Source organism: Myripristis murdjan, chromosome 4 (genome assembly GCF_902150065.1).
Source record: "Myripristis murdjan chromosome 4, fMyrMur1.1, whole genome shotgun sequence".
Lineage (NCBI taxonomy): Eukaryota > Metazoa > Chordata > Actinopteri > Holocentriformes > Holocentridae > Myripristis > Myripristis murdjan.
In genome coordinates this window covers 18557279-18576042 of record NC_043983.1, presented here as the reverse complement: position 1 = coordinate 18576042, position 18764 = coordinate 18557279, and the positions used below count along the sequence as shown (strand labels likewise).

General features: G+C 40.0%; 1 protein-coding gene across 1 annotated transcript in view; it reads right to left on the bottom strand.

Moving 5' to 3' along the window:
• Positions 1 to 1009: 1009 nt before the first annotated feature.
• Positions 1010 to 18764, bottom strand: part of oca2 (oculocutaneous albinism II) — a 49559-nt gene continuing 31804 nt past the window's right edge. The window contains exons 19-21 of the mRNA XM_030049887.1: positions 16877 to 16970; positions 15869 to 15962; positions 1010 to 1191 (exon numbers count right to left, since the gene is read on the bottom strand). Of these exons, the coding sequence (XP_029905747.1) occupies positions 1104 to 1191; positions 15869 to 15962; positions 16877 to 16970 (276 nt within the window). The 3' untranslated portion in view covers positions 1010 to 1103. The remainder of the gene's footprint in view (positions 1192 to 15868; positions 15963 to 16876; positions 16971 to 18764) is intronic.

Here is an 18764-nt window from a genome sequence, read left to right as displayed (position 1 = left end):
GTCCACTCCATGTGAGGGCGTTAACATATTTGTTCTCATCCTACATTAAATATGGGTAACTGAATTAAAATCACTGAATTAATATGAGATTACTTTGTACACAGTACGTATGATAATATACAACATTTCAATAACATTCTACATCTCTTTCATTCAATCAGTGATTGTTTTCCATTTGATTGTTGCTGGATTTCTTTCAAGTTGAATGACGGGGCAATGATAATTGGGCATGCGACAAAAAACTTTATTAGGCACTTAACATTACAAAATCCCTTTCAATGGGTATTGTGGTACCTTGAAGGTATACATGTAAGTAAACCATGGGTGAAAGTTTGACCAGAACAAATAATGATCATGATTCTAAATGTTTCTACAAACAAATCAATGGAATAACGTAGTTCCTTTAGCAAATTAGTTGCTGATGTCTGTAAACAGACCACAGAATGAGTAGTCTGACCTCAGAGGCGATAGTGGGTGTCAGGGACACCGATAATAACCACAGAGGCAGTAGCACCATGGACAACATTATGGAGTGGACAGTTTCCTCCTTCCCTTGGAATAAGGACTTTTTTTTAAAAAATAGAAGGTTAGTCAAGTTTTGAGGAAATCAATAACTTAATGGTGCGACATGGGAGCAGCTGTCGGGTCTCAGGTCATCCTGTTGTGATATTTGATTCAAAAGCCTGATCAAAGCAACTATTATCCTGGTCCCTGCTGCTGTGTTAACTTCACTGTTTTATCTGTGTTGTGTATTCAGTGCATAAAGCTAGTCAGTTCCTCATACTCTGCAGCATAAAGTATGGCTGTTAGATCTCATATAGTATCTGGAACATCAGTCAGTAAGTCATCCCAATCCAGTGAAACTTCGAAGGAGTGGTTGATTTCCATACATATACAGATATGCAGATATGCACAAATGCACACATGAATGCACATACACACACACACACACACACACACACACACACACACACACACACAAACACACACACACACACACACACGCACGCACGCACACACACACGCACACGCACACCCATACACACAGAAACCCAGACACACACTTATTAACAGTCTCTTTGGCTCTGCACAGCAGGTGTAGATTACATGTTCCAACCTAGTCCGATGTGGGTGGCCAGCAGGTAGCACATTCCTATCATGCAGGTCATTATCATCATGGGGAACCCTAACCTGTGGGAAGAAAGACAGAAAAATGTTATGAACTGAAAGGTCGTTTTACCGCGACTGTGGAACATTTGCTTTCCTCTCTGGCATGATGTCAGTCAGTGTATATTTAAATTGTTTTCCAGGGACAAGAACATAGCAAAACTAAGGAACCATATTTATAAGTTAATGATGGTGTCAATGGTGAATTTTGATATTTAATTGGCTCCTCAAGAGGTTATGGGTTTAAATAGCAAGAATTTGCCCCAAAAACCTTGATGTTCCACATACATGGCACATAAGTGTTTAAAATAAAAACAAATCATAATGTGAAGATACATGCAGAGTAGAGAATCATCATGTGATTAATGCTTTCATGAAGCATGCATGGCTGCCGAGGAGGAGGCTTCCTCCCGTGACACGGCATGAGCCCAGCGATTCAAATTGTATCATGGAAGCTGAGATACCACGTTTCTTGTGCATAAGAGGCTTTCATGGTGAACCAGCTTCCTTAGAGTGACATGTGGGAAGCCCTTTATCTGCGGGATTGTACAACATCCATCTGGAATGAGCATTACCAGTGTAATTACAACTGTGTCTGTGATAATCTGCCCTGATACTATCAGTGTGGCATCTACTGCCTTTTGACCTCGGTCTTGTTGCACCATTCTAGACGGGAAACAAGCTCTCAAACAAGATACTTTTGGATCACTCCTTCTCAGAACATATTAGCTGTAAACAGCTGTAAAACTGATTTAAGACCCGAGCTGCCATCTTCAGTTTGGCCTGCACAGATGTAGCTCGCCAACATGTCGCCAAAGAACATTGCTTTGGGCTTTACACCGGGCTTTACACTGATTATATTTGGCATTAATACTTTATGTACTTGGCAGTGATATGCCCTGTAGCCCATGTAGTGTAACTAGAAGTCAAGTGTTTGGTAGCACTGCTTCATCCCCCCCATTACAAAAAGCCATCATATGGAATATAGTGAATACGACTTTCTGAAAAAGCAATCATCAGTCCTCTCCAGAGAGTTTAATCGTGTTTAACTTGACCCAAAAAACTCCCATTTATAACAAATTTGGCTATGTCATTCGACATCAGTAAAATTGAGCTAAATGCTTAGAGCAACTTATCCTGAGTGCCCTGCATGAATAAATGTTTGATGAGGCTGCGGGCACTTTAAGTTGTCACTCGATGTCACACTTTATATCAAAGCTTCCATCTGCAGCCATTCTGTGTCCTTCATCATGAGCATCCTGCTGATTGCAATTTGGGATGCAAAACATTACAGGTGAGATTAATCCATATATGAAGAGTGCAAACCACAGTGATAGGATGAATAGATTTATGCAAATAATTCGCACTATCTGAGTGAACTGAGCATGAGCAGTTCACAGTGAACTGACATTAAAGAGAGCCGATCTCACTGAAATTAACAGACTCATGACAACTCATGACATTTGTGAAGCTATATGCCATCTCTGGGGTTCTATGTATTTTGTTCTGTATGCTCAGGTATTTCCTGTACGTCATGATCAACAGTCACAGTGACACAGGAGTAATTTGCAAACAGAGACACAGCTGGAAGAATGCTGAAAGGATTAGTGTCAGTCTCTGAATTCCTTCTTTTGGACAATAAACTACACTTATTAAAGAGAAGCAAGTAGAACAGCACTGGAGACCAAATCAATCTGCTACCTGCATGTTGGCCAAGTGTCTGCTACGCAAGCTGCCTTTTACAGAAGCTGCTGTTTCTCCTGAGTGAGGCAACACTCAAAACAAGCTGGCCTGGCCCCAAGTTATCTCTCCAAAATTTTAACCCCGCATGAGCCTGTGTGCAGCAGCAGATCCTCAGGTACAAACTGTTCCTGCATCAAGGGGGAATGAGCTTTTAGTGTCGGGGCTCCACGACCTCAGGCTGCTACTTTTACTTGAAAACCTTTAAGGATGACTTTTATTTATGTTTAACCCTCTAATCCCTGTTGCATGTGTTTTTTTTTATGGCTGAATCTATGTATTTTACCTTTAATTTATTATTTTCCACTTTCGCTTTTACTTTATTAGTGTTTTACTTTATTTACCAGTGTTTTAACTTATTTTTTATGTTAATTTATGTATTTATTTTTATTTATGCTTTGAACAGTGACAGTGGGGAAAGACAGAATGGACAGGGGAGAGAGAGGGAGGCGACATGCATGAAAGGGCCTGGGCCAGAATTTGACCTGCACTCTTGTGATAACAATGTGTGGTACACGCTTGACCACGGGAGCCACTGGTGTGCCCCATTACATTTTAACATTTTGTTTTATTAATTTGCCTTTTTTCTTTTAATCACTCTTGTCTGTGAAGCACTTTGTAACACTGTTTTGAAAAGTGCAATATACATAAAGATTAGAGATAAATATTAGAAAAGACAGTAGTAGTTACTTTTTGTGTTTTACCTCAAAGTGAGCTGTAATTTTTTGTATGCTACAACAAACTTTTAGTCTGTGCTGTCTTACATTTCTTGCGACCTGCGGGAGCAAACCACCAACTCTAATTCCTTGTATGTGCAAACTTATTTGGCCGTTGAATCTGATTCTGACTTGTGATACTTTATTGATCCGTGCAAGCAAAGGCTTTCTGCTCAGCCTCTTCACTGACACAGGGTCAGCAGCAGAACGGCAGCCGTGGAGCTGGCAGGGATTCAGTGTCATGCTCAAGGACACTTCAGCAAGGCAGCTGCTTGCTGCCACGGAGGCCTGAACTAAGAGCCTCCATTTGACAGGTGTCTTTCTACTCAATAACCAATCTACTAGCCAAACAGGCCCAACAATGAGATGTTAAAAAGTCTTACAGATGATTTGCAGACTAGAATCACATCATGTTTTGTGAGAGAATCTGAGAAGCCCTCCAGTTCACACAAACAATTACTAAAACACTCACAACTACCAAATTATGAGAGAATAAAGTTTGTAAATTTTGGCTAGAGGAAGAGGAAAGGTAAATGGGTCAAATCATCAAAATCAACTAAATCATCAATCTTATCTTCCTTTGAGAATCATAACTGCACTCACCAAATATCATGGCGAACCAAAAAATTTGACTTTGTGATATCTTATGATATCTAACATTGACATTTTGCCCTGATGGTGGCGCTAGAGGAAAGGCCATCAAGTCACCAAATTTGACAGGGTTCATTTTTTGAGGAACATGAATGTGCTCAGAGTGTCCAGTAGATTTCAAGATATGTTGCCTTGGAGTTAAGTGTTGGATAGATGGACAAACAGACTCACACAGCTATCCTTAGGCCCCACTTGCCCTGCTGGGTGTGGCTTGACACTTTAGTTAGTTAGTGGAGCTTCAGTTAGCGCCAATCAAAGGCAAAAAAAAAAAAAAAAAAAAAAAAAAAAACTAGCAGTAGCTACATAAATAAATGAGTGATTTGTCACCGGATGACTCCAGACATCCAGATGGTTGGTGATTTGGACATTACCATGTGCTATATGGACACATGGTTGGTCTGAGGGCCAGAGATTTGTTTGCTCCCAGTCTCTGAGACAGATTTTGGAGAGCAATAAGAAAAACTGTAGTATAAAGGTAGTGTGCCAACAATTAATGTTTCTCAAAGCATCAAAAATATATACTACATAAAACTATAGTACCACTTGTGAAAAATTAAGAAAAACTGTGTCTGTGAAATTAAATTTGGAGCAGATGTTGCTTCCTAGTGCGCTGGTGCAGTGGGAAATGCGAGGTTGAATCAATGACAGACTCCGAAAAAAATAAAACAAGTTTTCCCTGATGCGTGGCTAATTATGCTCATGAAGCATGGTGACAGCATGGTGATAGTTATGGGCTGTTTTGTTTGGTCATGTGGTCCAGGTGAAACAAAAACACAAACTTCTGTTCCATCTGGTCTAAGTGTGGTTTTATCAAAATGCTGTTAGTTTTTCAGTCGGCACACATCATTGCTAAATCCTTCGTCTCATTTATTATGCCGTGTCACATGTTAGTTGTACTGGAACTGCCTGGTTAATTATTAAAATCCATAAAATAACAAAGTTTCACCAAATTCTGTCAAGCACAAAAGCACACATGCACACTGTAGGACAAAGATTAATCAATGAAAAATAAAAATCACTTAGATTACAGAAAATGGGCTACTTAAAAAGACAAGACTTCAAAAAATCTGTAGTCACAAGCTGTGCATGTCTACTCTACACTGCCTGTCCTCAGAATGGCGCTCCTGTCTCTCTCTTACATAAAGTCCACTAAATCAGAAGCCTTTTGAAAGCTCCATTTAAAGATGACCTTTTCACAAAGCCCCATGCATTGAGTCTTCAGCACACGGGGCTTTGAAACCACAAAAGCTGACAAAAGCATGCAAGAAGTTCACATCTTTCTATAAAAGAATGTGTGTGTGTGTTTGTGTGTTTTGGTGTAGGTGTAGGCATATGCGTGTGTTTATCAAATCAAATCAAATCAAGTTTATTCATAAAGCATTTTTGAAAAAACAACTGGAGTCGACTAAAAGGACTGTGCAATAAAATAAAATAAAATAAAATAGAGTAGAGATAACATAAAATCACCCTCACAAATGCATACACAAATAAATAAGTGAAAGAACAACTGGAAATTTTAAAAAAATGCAGAGTAAAAAGTGAATCACAAAAACCTTGTGGCTCACACATGTGGGTTTTAAGTTTAGTTTTAAAAATGACAACAGAGGGGGAACACTTCATGGAAAACTATCCCAAAGCTTTGGATCGCCTTTACCCCTGAGCCTTGACCGTGGGACAGGCAAGAGCAGCTGGTCTGAGGACCTGAGAGGTCTGGAGGTTGAAGGGGGAAAGAGAAATAAGGCTTTAAAAACAAATATCGAAAACTTGAACTCCTGTATCTGACAGGTAGCCAATGCAAGTTCCCAAATATAAAGCGGCGCAGTAATCCAGCCTGATATTTGAGTGTGAGTGGATCTGTATAGTACTACATAATATAATCCATATAACATATAATGGCCTGCTTTATCTGTCTCTAGACTCAGATAATTTAAGCAAGCAAGGGAAGAGTAGAGCTCACCCAGGGAAGGGTTGTATATCCTCAATATCCTCTGCATATGCTCATATCTAATGTGAAATCTGTTCATTTGATGATAAAGTGCGTTATGATTGCATGTCTCTGTATGTAAAAGGATACCTGACCTTAGCTTCCAGAGTTACAGTGAAAAGCTGCATTGGCTTAATGTGTGCATATCTTCTCTTGCTGCACACATTCAGATGGTAAAACTTTTTTTATTTTCATTATTATTATTATTTGCTAAGCATGTGGACATATGTGTCATATTTGTGCTTGAGCTAAGGATTAATGGAGCTATTCTGGCTAATTAATAATAATTTACAAATGGGGTGGTGATCATAGGCGGAGTTTGAAATTTGCGCTGGGGGGGGCAAACATTTTTTATTATTATTATCTTATTTATTACAATACCAAACATAATGTAATTCAGATTTATTTCTGAAAATAATCTCATTTTATTGCATTGCTTAAATGTTTATAGATATGTATATAGGAAAAAAAAAATATTGGACCTATTTTTGACTCAATGTAGTGACACATTTCAGACGCTAGGGGGGGCAATGCCCCCCCGCCCCCCGCAAACTCCGCCTATGGTGGTGATGCATTTGAATTGTAAAACATGAATGGCCTGTCAAATTCAGGTTCAAAGGTCAAAATGATTCTTATTTTAAATTTGCATGACGGCAGTTTAATTGAAAATTCTAATATCTAATAATATCTGTGCCAGCAGAGAGACATAAGAATGCACCAATTGCCCGGTGTCTATCAAGCAAAAACTGCTGTGAAAACTTTTTGGGAGTCCATAAGAAGTCTTGACAAGTGATTATTTACAGACTGAATTACAGTGTCACATTTCTTTCTTGTCCATATTCCAGCAGATTCACACTCTTCATACCAATCAGGCTGTGTCTAAATGATATGCCGCTGACATATATGCTGCTGGAGGCTGACATGCACACTGTATCCCAGATACTTTGTGATACAAACAAAGCGTGCGCTGTATGGAGGAAATACAATTTCCGGGAAAATGGGTTTAGATGCCTCAGTATCTCAGTTAATATCGGAGCTCTCCAGGTGCCTTAGCCTGGCTTCTCATAAGCAGAATACCAGCTTCTCTGGTACACTGTAAACGTTATATGGTTTTTACATGAGCCAATTTAAAGACAGGATACTTGAGTGAACCAAATACTGAGGGGATGTGAGTGTACATATAAACGCAGACATTGGCAATAATCACTACAAAGACTGAAAACCCCGTTTGCTATGGAAATTACACATTACAAGTCTGTGACAAGGTAATTTGTTCTTTTTTGCATGCACACAATGGCATAAACACCTGAGTTAAAATGAAATGAGTACTTGTCCTCATCAACTACAGCGCGCTGCTTCCTTAATGATACTGCAGGATCTATAGTCACATCTGTTATGGTGGGTGAACAATAGACCCTGCTGCTAAGTGGTGCTATTGAACAGAAAACTTCAGCCAACTAAACCTCTCCCACAGGTAAAAGATCAATGGTTAAAAAAAAATACTTTGAAAAAGCAATGCAGCATTCAGTACAGCTTAGTGGTGTTTAAATCGATCTGTAGTGGGATAATACAAGCCACTCCACACCATGCTGTTGAGGCCATGTTCCCTGCATTTAAGTCACAGTCTGTAAGTTTCATATTACTTGATACTGTTAAAGTCATAAAAATTATAGGATATATTATAGTGTCATGAGGTTAAGGCCTTTAAATAGTCTATTAACATGAGACCACTGTGATTGCATCTCTCTGGAGTGAATGTCTTCTTAGAGGATGGATGGAGGCAATAATCTCTGGACTGTTATCATAAGCAGACAAGCTGAGGTCACCTCTATACAAGTGAATCCATTTTTGCTGAGCAATACCCATTTCCCCATCATGCACAGCATGAGGGGACAGAGGGCAGATGAAAAACTTGTCACAATACAGGACAGAGAGGAACAAGGCTCACCTTGACTAAAAATCCTGATCGTACCTTGTGATCTCTCACATTGATTTAATTGAATATGATGGAAGCTCTTTGAAAGTCCTGATGTAATCTGAAAGTCTCTCTTCAGATAAACCCAGAGGGACGTCTCCTCTGACTGTGTGGGTTTTATGCTTGGCAAACAACAGTGCCTGGTCCTCGTGACAATGCTTGACCTGTCTTATTGAAGCAAATTACTTATAAAATGAACACTACATACAATGATCAGGGTCTGAAAGGTGAAAAGTGATACAGAATGTCTTCTTTCTTCTTCCAAAAATACAAGAATACAATACAAGGTATTTTTCTGTGGTTGACTAAGCTTCTGTCTCTAATTTGTTGTGCATTTCTGTGTTTGATTTCTTTCAAATGAAGGCAGCACACCTGCAGTCTCCTGTGCAGGGGACCATTGTTCCCAACACAAGCCACCATCACAGACGCAGAGAGCCGGAACCATGAATGGGAATATTAATTCTGTCACATCATGAAAGCAGCCCACAAGACAAAGGAAGGCAGGACAAGGTAGAGAGAAACTGAACAGTCCTCTTTCTCCAAATCAGTTTACTTTGTTTCATGCCATTTTCATTGGAACTGTTTGTTTATCTCGTAGATAATGCACAGCGAATGGCATACCACAGGAGAACTTGCAGAGTTAAAAAAAAAAAAGGGGGGGGGGATGAAGTTAGTATTTTTTTTGTCTGAACTCCTAGCTAGTCCTAGCTCTTTGTTTCACAACTGCTTCAAGTCTTTCAGGGCTCAGGGTAGTGGCTAGTAGGACTACAGGTTACCCGGCTCTGGGCTACCCTATGTGCTGACCACAACTCAGGAGAAACTCAGCAGCCAATTATAATGTCAAATGCTTTTCAAAGTATAAATAAATTACTGTATGATTCAAATACAATTCAGAACAGTACAGATAATATACCCCTAAAACTACCAAACCCGCTTGGGTTTAGCTCTTTCCTGTTCTATCTGTTTGTGTTTTACTTTATGACACACATTACACCAGGGGTGAGGGAACCGTGGCTCACGTGACATTTCTGGCTCATAGTCATATAGCCATCATATAGCTTCTGACAGAAACTGCATTTCAAAAAGAGTATGTATTGAAATGGAAAAATTCAAAATTACAGCTAAAGTGTCTCTATTTCTCTTTCACACTCTTTCATTCACACATACACACACCCATTTTCACTCCTGCTTGTTGACAGATTACATCAGCCTCTGACAGTTTTTACAGTGTTTTGCTCCTGTGTGTCTGCTCTGTTGACTTTCATCATCAGCAGTGAGTTTTATAAACTCAGCTAAACAATGCAACGCATGTCTTGGATGTTTTTTTCACCTGCTATCAGTCTGGGATGTAAGTTGGTATTTAGGACCTGGACATTTTTATCTGCACTCATTTCTCTCTTAAATTGGACTGGATGTTCTGATTTCTACTCCTGCTTTTCAACCAAATTAAGTAATTTGTGCTAACTTTACTTTGTAGTAAGCAACAAAAAGCCAACACTGCAGCACACATCAAATACAGAGCAGACTGTTCTGTCAGAAAAATTTAGAACTACAATCATTCTAGCTTGGTGTTGAGCCATAAAATAATATCTGGTTAGCAAGCTACTATGTCCATTTCTTGGGCTGATCTGTTATTTTTGTTTTTTAAAAAAAATAACAGCAAAAGTATTAAGAAGAGAGAGAATTGCTTCGACTCATAGTTGTGTGATGGGTCATCATAGATGGCTAAGCGCCTTAGCATTTCTTAAAATTACATCAATTGAGGCCTATTGGAAGCAAAACAATTTAGTTGGAGATTAAATGGGATATTTGAATGTAATGCCAGAAAGTTAAGATGAACTGAGTGGTGAAATGCTCACCTCCAGCTTCAATACAAAGGTACCAGACTGAAACAGCCACTATTATTCACACTGAAAATGTGACCACTACCTTTGGTTTTTGCCCTTTTGGGATGGAGGACAGAGGATGGAAGATGGAGCATGGAGCATATCTACAGTAGATGCTTTTACCATACTGCCCAGGTTAATGGCTTTCAGAGAACATGATCATCAGGTCTCAGAGGTACGAGACGAATATCAGAGACCATAGCAACTAACTGCTGAGCGAGTCAGGGCCTCTCATTTTCCAGTGTGATGGTCGATCAAAAAAGGGATTCATGTCCCTGTGGGCTCATCAGGGCCTTGAATTTAAATATCTGATATAGCACCTGTCCATCTCTGCTGCCGGGAGTTTCAATCAATCGTCTCTCTTTTTATCCCTCTGTACAGCTGTGATCCTTGCCACAGATAGCCAGTTACAGTCAATGTAGAACAATGCCTCTATGCAATAAGTGTTACTGCAACACATCTACAGTCTACAGGCCTGCAGGCCTTTTTAATTTGTTGTCATGTCTATAAATCTGTATCTGTCCCTTGTTGCTTACTGTTTGTTTATTTATTTGTTTATTGTTTGTTTATTTGTTCACTATTTGTATTTGTCTTTTGCACAGAACTTTGGTCAGCTTGAACTGTGTTTAAATGTGCTCTATAGATAAACTTTTCTTACTTACTTACAGCAGGCATGAAATGGAGCAAATTTTATTTGTTTTAACCAAAAGTTATGTAGATGGACATTTCTGTGTTTTTCATCAACATATTGTAATCCTGATGACTTTTTCCAGTAATAATAATTATATACAGTTATATATTCTGGTGGCAACGGGCACTCTGAAGCAGAGTGAGGGAGTAGGAAGCCAGCAATGAATGAGGAATTATTCAAACATCTGCTTTCTCCCTGTTTTTTGTTTGTTTGTTTGTTTGTTTTTGTTTGTTTGTTTTTTTGTTTGTTTGTTTGTTTGTTTGTTTGTTTGTTTGTTTTTTCTGGCAAAGCCAATGGCCCCTTGTTGTTATGTTATGTTGTCCCGTCACCTACACCAACCACAGCTTCACAACCCATCCTCCTGCTCCTCCTACTCCCCCTGGGGTGCTTCCCATTCACTCATTTTGCATCCTCATTTCCTCTTTTCGCATCTCTTCCTCATGTCTTACTCCCACCCACGAGAGAGTCAAACTGAGGAGGCAAGGAGCAAGGAGTCAAGGAGGCATAAAATAAGCAAACTTAGAGGAGAATACCGATGAATCTGCATGTTTAGCATAATATCTACAAAGCGTATACATGTCACACTTCCGTCAACTCTGATATCATTTTTCCTGTCTTTTAGCCAGCCACTGGTCTCCATTCATTCCACCACAATATGAAAATTAACTTTCAGAGACTTCAGTTTCTTTACATCAATATTCCATCACCATAGTAAAGTCGTCCAATTTTTTCCTAAAACCAGCAGCACTGTTTTGTTTTAATGACTTGGGGAAATGTTTGCTTTAAACAGCCAATTATTTGTCCTGTGATTTATGAATATTGATGACTTAGTTAGTTTCAACCAAAAATCTGTATTTGAAAATCAAGGGATTTTTATTGCATGTTGTGAAATCACCTGTAAATGATTTGCAAAATGGTTTATGGCAATGTAAAATGTGGATCAATTGAAGAAAATGGGCCAAATATTCAAAATCACTGGTATGGTCCTTGAAAATTAAAGATGACATGTTACCAGATACAGTAGATTACTGCAGTGATTACACTGAACAGGTATACAGCAAAGTAAATACAATGAATTGCAAGATTTTGTACCATATGAAACAAGTATAACAGCTATGTGATTTTTTTTTTTTTTAACAGGATGGACGACCCAATTGGAGACCCTCTCTGTTCCCACACCACCAACCAACACACACACACACCCATGTACACCTCCTAAAGAAAATTGTTGCAGGATGCTTTAATCATATATTAGAAGTGCAAGATTATCATATAGGCCCAGCCCCTTTCTTCATATTATAATTACAATTATAATTTGTTTAAGTAGAATTGCTATTAGGCTAAATAACAGTAGCAGCTCAGCATGGTGCAGGTTAATTTCCTCAGTCACATTCAGTCACTCCACTCCCAGGTTACACCAAATATCTATCATAAAAGCTATATCTGTAGTGATAGCTCTCCTGAAATATTTTGTTATAGACCTGGCTTGCTCTGGGGTGTATTTTCACCAGCACACCGTAGTGAATGATCATAGAAATAGTAAAGGAACATTATACAAATACTACAGGCAGCAGTGTGTCTCTATGATCCCCTTGCTCCACAACATCACAAGTTGCTACTCGTCACTTTGTTCATGAACATGACACTGCTCTATAGAGTATACCGGCAACAATATAGTATAGAACTGGGTATCTATAGTATATTGTTTAGAGAATATTATAGACTCAAAATGAAACAGATAGAAGGCCGGGACTGAGAGCGCAATTACAAATCCATCTGCTACTTCAGTACCATGGACAGAGCCATGGATTTATCAATATGCCACAGTTAGGCTACTATTTCAGAGCCATGGTCAGGGCAGTAGATTGTAACTTGCTCAAACCTTAGTCACATAAAGCAGTGTTTCTCAACCGGGGGTCCGCGGACCCCTAGTGGTCCGTGGTGTAATTGCAAGGGGTCCGTGAAAATAAAATCTTTTTAAAAAGATTCTATGACATTTATAGAAATAAGATTATTTTACTCAAATGTGACTGAGACCTTTATCTACCTAAACTAGAGAGGGTAAAAGGACTTTTTTTTTCTCTAATTCCATCTGTTTCACAAGTGTAAGGAGCGCCCAGGCACGTTTGCCCCTAAAATCCGGATTATTTGACTAGTGTGAGCGCTCCGTTCCGTGCTTGAATACAGTACACTTCCCCTCTGGCACGGTTGGAAGGGGTGTGCTTCAGCACGGTACAGGCGCATACACGAGCACATGCACGGTCACGCACGCAGCGCGCGAACGTTGATACGACGTAAATCATGCAACTTTCCTCCTGCCTCTGCAAAATTGTTTAATGCGCGCGGTGCGATTACCGGCGAATGGCCGCGTTGTGCAATCAATAATCAACCATGTTGTCTGTGTCACTGTCTGTCGTGCTGCTGCAACCGCATATAAACAAAAGTCGGTTTATAATGAAAGTACAGCAGTCTGTGTGCGCAGAGATCCGGCAGACCTGATGCCGAATGGCACCGGCCGCGGCACCCAGTCAGGTTCTGCCGGTTCTGCCAGGTGCCACTCCGGCTGTCAGTTGGACATTTCTGAAGAAGGAGGAAGTTACCTCCGAAACTGTCAAGGTAAATAAACATCCCATGTTTTATTAAAAGGAACAAAAATGTCTTTTAGTTAAAAGGATAAATGTATTTGAACTATATTGATTTATGATGACGTCGGACCATAGCCTACCTGTTGTCGTATTTCAACGTGATCACGTACGTACCGGGGGCAATCGCGCTTGGGCGCGTTTGGGCTTTATGTAATGTGAGTGCAGGCCAGCCGGGGACTGGGGAGGGGGGCATTTTTGCTTTAGCAGGATACAGAACAAACGGCCCTAATGTGAGCAGGCCCTAATTATTTTTATTGTAATCAGAGATGCATTGTTAAAGTAACTGCATGACACTGTTAATATAAACTTAACATGATCTGCATCCTTTTCAAATTATGAGCCCCCTAGCGTTTCAGTGGGCATACACCATTCATTTCTTAATAATGCTTTTATTGTGAAACATCTGCAGGAAAGTGTTGTGGGAAAAGAAAACTGGAAACACTGCAGTACTGCATAAGTTGTTTTGTTCTGGAAGTTACAACTGAAAGCTCTTATTTTCCTCAAAGAATAATGAAATGCCATAATGCAATTCTGCTGTTTTTAACAAATAACCCCCCCCCCCCCCCCCCCCCCCCCCCCCCCCCGGTCGGGGGGGTCCTCAGGGTCGATCAAAAATATGCAGGGGGTCCAGGACCCCAAAAAGGTTGAGAACCACTGACATAAAGGATCAACCAGTCAGGCAGGGTAAAATAAATTATTCAACTAAACACTAAGCATTCTCTCTGCTATTTGAGGATGGAGAGGGAGTTTGGCAGGTTAACAAAGGGAATGCATTTTGGTCATTTTGCTAATAAGGGGACTGGCATCCCCCTTCATCCCCCCGTCAAATCGCTTACTGAGTGGGGGGGGGGGGGGGGGGGCAGAGCTGTTCACTAATCACAAAATGCACCTACTGTAAGTAGGTGCACAGTGAAAAGGATCCTCCACAGGATTGACTGCACTGATCAATCTCTATCTCTCAGTTCCAATGGGGAGGTTTAAAATAAATCTGTAGTTGCCTTGTCTTTCATCACCTGATTCCTGGGTGTTAATTTGGTGACAGTGATGTAGACAGCGCTGGGACAGACACAGACACTTCTGGGGATCAAAGTGTCACTGAGGCTTTAGATTAGATTTATCCTGCTGTGAACAGGAGAAATGATGTGAAGCAATGTCTGTACGCAACAAAATAGCGTTTCAGAAGCATTATGTTCATGTAAAATACACTGATGGACACTAATAACATGAACAGTCACCAGTTTAAGTAGAATACAAGAATGAAGGGCCACAGAAAATGGTGTGACAACTCCCATCTACCTCTTTCTGTTTCCTTTCCTTCCCTCCCATAGATATGCTAGCTAGCACCATAAATCAGATACCATGCTATTTCTAACTGATTGCATGTTAAGCCTAATCAGGCTCAAAATCAAGCTTCCTTATACACTACTGACCATTTACAGTTCTCCAACAAGGAAAATTGCAAGTGATCTGGCTGTTAAATTACCAGTGTGAAAATCGCTGTCAGTGAGCAGGTGGCAACTTTGGAGGAGAGGAAAATGAAGCACAATGAAATATATCCATGTAGGACACTTATCACCCTGTATGAGAGAGAATCAGATTTTTTTGCAACTTACGCTTTTAAACAATCAAATGTTCTCAAATCAAGATGTCCTTGAGTGTTTCACTCAAAAGAAATTCAATCAGACACACATCATATGCGTGTCTGTTTATGGAGTTTATGGAGTGATAGCACCAGACTGATTTCTAGACTGATTTCTTACAGATAATAAGTGTCACTGTCAGTGGACAATATGAGGACCTGAAATATGAATTCAAACACCTGAAATCAGGTACTTGAAGCTTAGGGCAGTTGACATAAAGTCATGTCTGCGAGGCTGCAGCAGGAGTTATTTAACTGGTGCACCAGATATATCCCAAGTAAGGTCAGAAGGCAACCTTAACAGTGCAGGGCCATGCTCAGACAGATTATGTGCCCACAGCTCTCACCACACTCTCCCCAAGGAGAGAGGTCTCTGCCACATGCCTCCAACTCTGGAACTTGCAAACACAATTACATGGAGAGGAGTCCTGGGTAATTGAAGCAGCTGCATTGATGGATTGGGAAAAAGTCTTTTGGTTTCTCGCTAAGTGCTCTGAGGCAACTCCACACAGACTTTTGGCATCTCCTTTGGTAAGGTAACATTAGAATGTAAGTATTCATTCAGGTGGAACTCATATGAGGTATAGACTCCATATAAATGAGTGTGACATTTACCCAAAGGGTAACTAAAGAAACTAAAAATGAAGAAACTTCTGGTGCAAGATTTCCAGAAGTCCAGAAGGTTACAGCCTTCTTTTACACGCTGGACTTGAACAATATATCATGATGATTTCAGTGCTGAGAGTTTGGTGTTCTCAGGAAGAAAGGACTTACCTAAAGAACTCCATGAAGGAGAATCCGTAGCCGTGCTGTTCAGCGATTCCTGCACATACAACATTGGCTGACGCACCGATCAATGTGCCATTACCTTAACAGAAAGAGGAAACAATGAAGGAAAGAAACAAAAAGGAAAACAACAACAAACAAAATTAAGTGAAATACAGAAAATGCCTCAAACTCTTGTTCTACTATGTAATAAGGTTCTTGTTTAACACGCATGCTTTTGTCAGACAAGGCCATACACACAGTAATGTGTCATTTGAAATTGCTTCAAACTACTCATTTTGCACTGGTCCTAAAGAGATGTTAAGCTTGAATTTCCAGTGGATGCAGTAGCCTCCTCATTTCAGAAGTGTTCTGGCATGTTATTTGTAACTGTACTCGTTTATTTTTATAGGCTTTCAGCATGCTGTCAGTATTTTTAATCTCTTTAGATAACATCTTTGACAGCCGTGGTACATATTTATCCCGCTGCTCGATACTGCTCACATCTCAAAAGGTGTCATCATGTTGATGGAGTTGTGCCGTGACAATATCATATCGCTAATCGATAAGAAGCTGTCACAGTGCAGCTGATGAAAACTGAAATGCCATGACAGCTCTATCTCTGTGTCCTTCACACCCAAACAGAACCGCTCTCTGCTTGAGGGCCTGCCAGTGGGGTGTGGTGGAGCCTGAGTTAGGCTAGCTTTAAAAGCCTTGGGCTGTTTTCACAAAAAGCACAGCTTGACCTCCCCAGGGAGTGCCACAGCTGTACAAAGTGGTAACAAGAGTGGACTCGGCCGTCACCTGAAGCAAATGATGTCTTCTTCTGGCAGAGGCCATCTATAAAGATCCACATCTTTCAAATGGCTCTACCAAACTATAAAGACTCTAAGAGGAAAGTTCAAGTGTTTGGCCCAAAACCACAAAAAACACATCCTCTCTTCTGACTTATTTACTCTCTTGTCTCTTGCTATATTTGGAGATAGATTGAGAGGTTTAACAAGCGCTGTCACTCACCCCCAAGACATGCTCCCATGGCCAGAGCAAAGATGAGAGGCTTTACTGGCAGGTTAACGTCTGCATCCTGACTCAGGTTGATGAGGACTGGAATCTGTGAGCACACCAAGAGAAATAATGCAACAGAAAATCACACACTGTCCTGAATACATTCAGTGTAAATATGGTGGTATTGAAAGGAAACCCTTTTCATATGTAGTGCATCTGGAAAATGATAATAATCAGAATAACATTTGATTTGAAAACATATATTACCTTGCTGTACATGTATGGATCATGATAGGTGTTTGCAAATGTTACTATCTCAGTAACCCCTGTGTACATATGCATGTGGACCCCATCTGTGAAAGATCTGACGTGCAGCACACAGTGGGTGAGGAACCAGACCTGATCCCAGCATGCTGGGAGCACATCCAACAGTTCGTATCCAGCGTGTTGCGACCCTTTTAGATTTGTCTGAGGACAGAATCCATTACTATCCAGAGGTGTGATGACAATAATCCATCTGACAGCCCTGTGTGTTTGCGGGCTGTGGTTAGCCTCCTTGGATTTTTACAGGCAAAATGTAACAAATTATTGAGATTCCTATGTCCTCTTCTGAATATGAGTTTTAAAATTAAATATGAAGCTTTGCATGTATAGTAGAATTTTTCCATTGTACAGCAATACACAGGGTTCCTGGTATTGCAAGGTATCAGAACAATGTATATATATACAGCTCATTACCATGTAAACCTAGAAACCCATCTGAATTAATAAATGACAGTCAACATGTTCTGTCTCTGGTTGAGTAAGCAACTATTCCCTATTCAGTTTCATTTACAGGGGCAATGAAGGAAAAAAGAGCATATCTCTTAAAGGCCTAATGTTTGAGAATTTGGCTGGCTGCCATTGAATGTTTCATGATGTCGTCATGGAAATTACAGTCTGGTGCATAAAGTTCAAACATGACATGTTAATGAATATTTCACCAGGAATTGTGCTGAAAATCCCAGGTTTCTCATATCACTGTCCACACAGCCATCAGTGCTCATTTGCATTCCAGCAACTGTGAAATTCTGTTGGAGTAATATAATGGCCATACCAAAGCCTGAATTTAATTAACCATGCCACACAAGGGAGTGTATTATTGACACATCAACCACTGGAATTAAAGCTGCCACCACATGCAAAGATATACTCATTTTACTGTGTGGGATGGTGGAAAAAAAATATTTTTTTCAGTTTGAGTCTATTCACTCTCAGGACATTATTTGTACTTTCTTGTCAGCTGTCCATTGAAATGCTTACTTTAAGTATAAAAAGGCTGGGGCCAGCCTGAAAACAGAAAAGGCAAGCAGGAGAAATCTGCAAGCTCTCCAAAATCTGTTGATACAGCAGTATCATTTTTGTCTTTGTAGTACTATCCGCCAGAGTTTTGAGATGATGACTGTTGTTGCACTGACGGTGAAGGCCATTGATCCTCCATTTATTTTATGACAATATCAAAACTATTCACCAGGCATATAGCCAAGTTGTAATTCCATCTCTTCTTAGTTATCAAAAGAAACACTGTTTTACTTTCAATGTGTTAACAAAGTCAGAATAGTAAACTGGCTAGTATGAAGAGCCAGCCTGCCATCATTAGGATGCCAGTGGTGCATGTGCAAGGCCAAGAGAGACCACGGTGAAAAACGATGAACCAAACTGAAGCCACTTCTGAGAGTTTAATTTATCTTAGAGACATAAAAAGATTCAAGGCTATTAAAGTGTTGGAGGAAGCTGCCCTACAAAGAAGTTAAAGAGAACTATCTTTGTGTGTTTTAGAGGTCAAATGTTGAGGCTAAACTTTACATTTCATCTCACCAACAGTGATACCTAGATATGGTATCAAATGATATATAGCCCA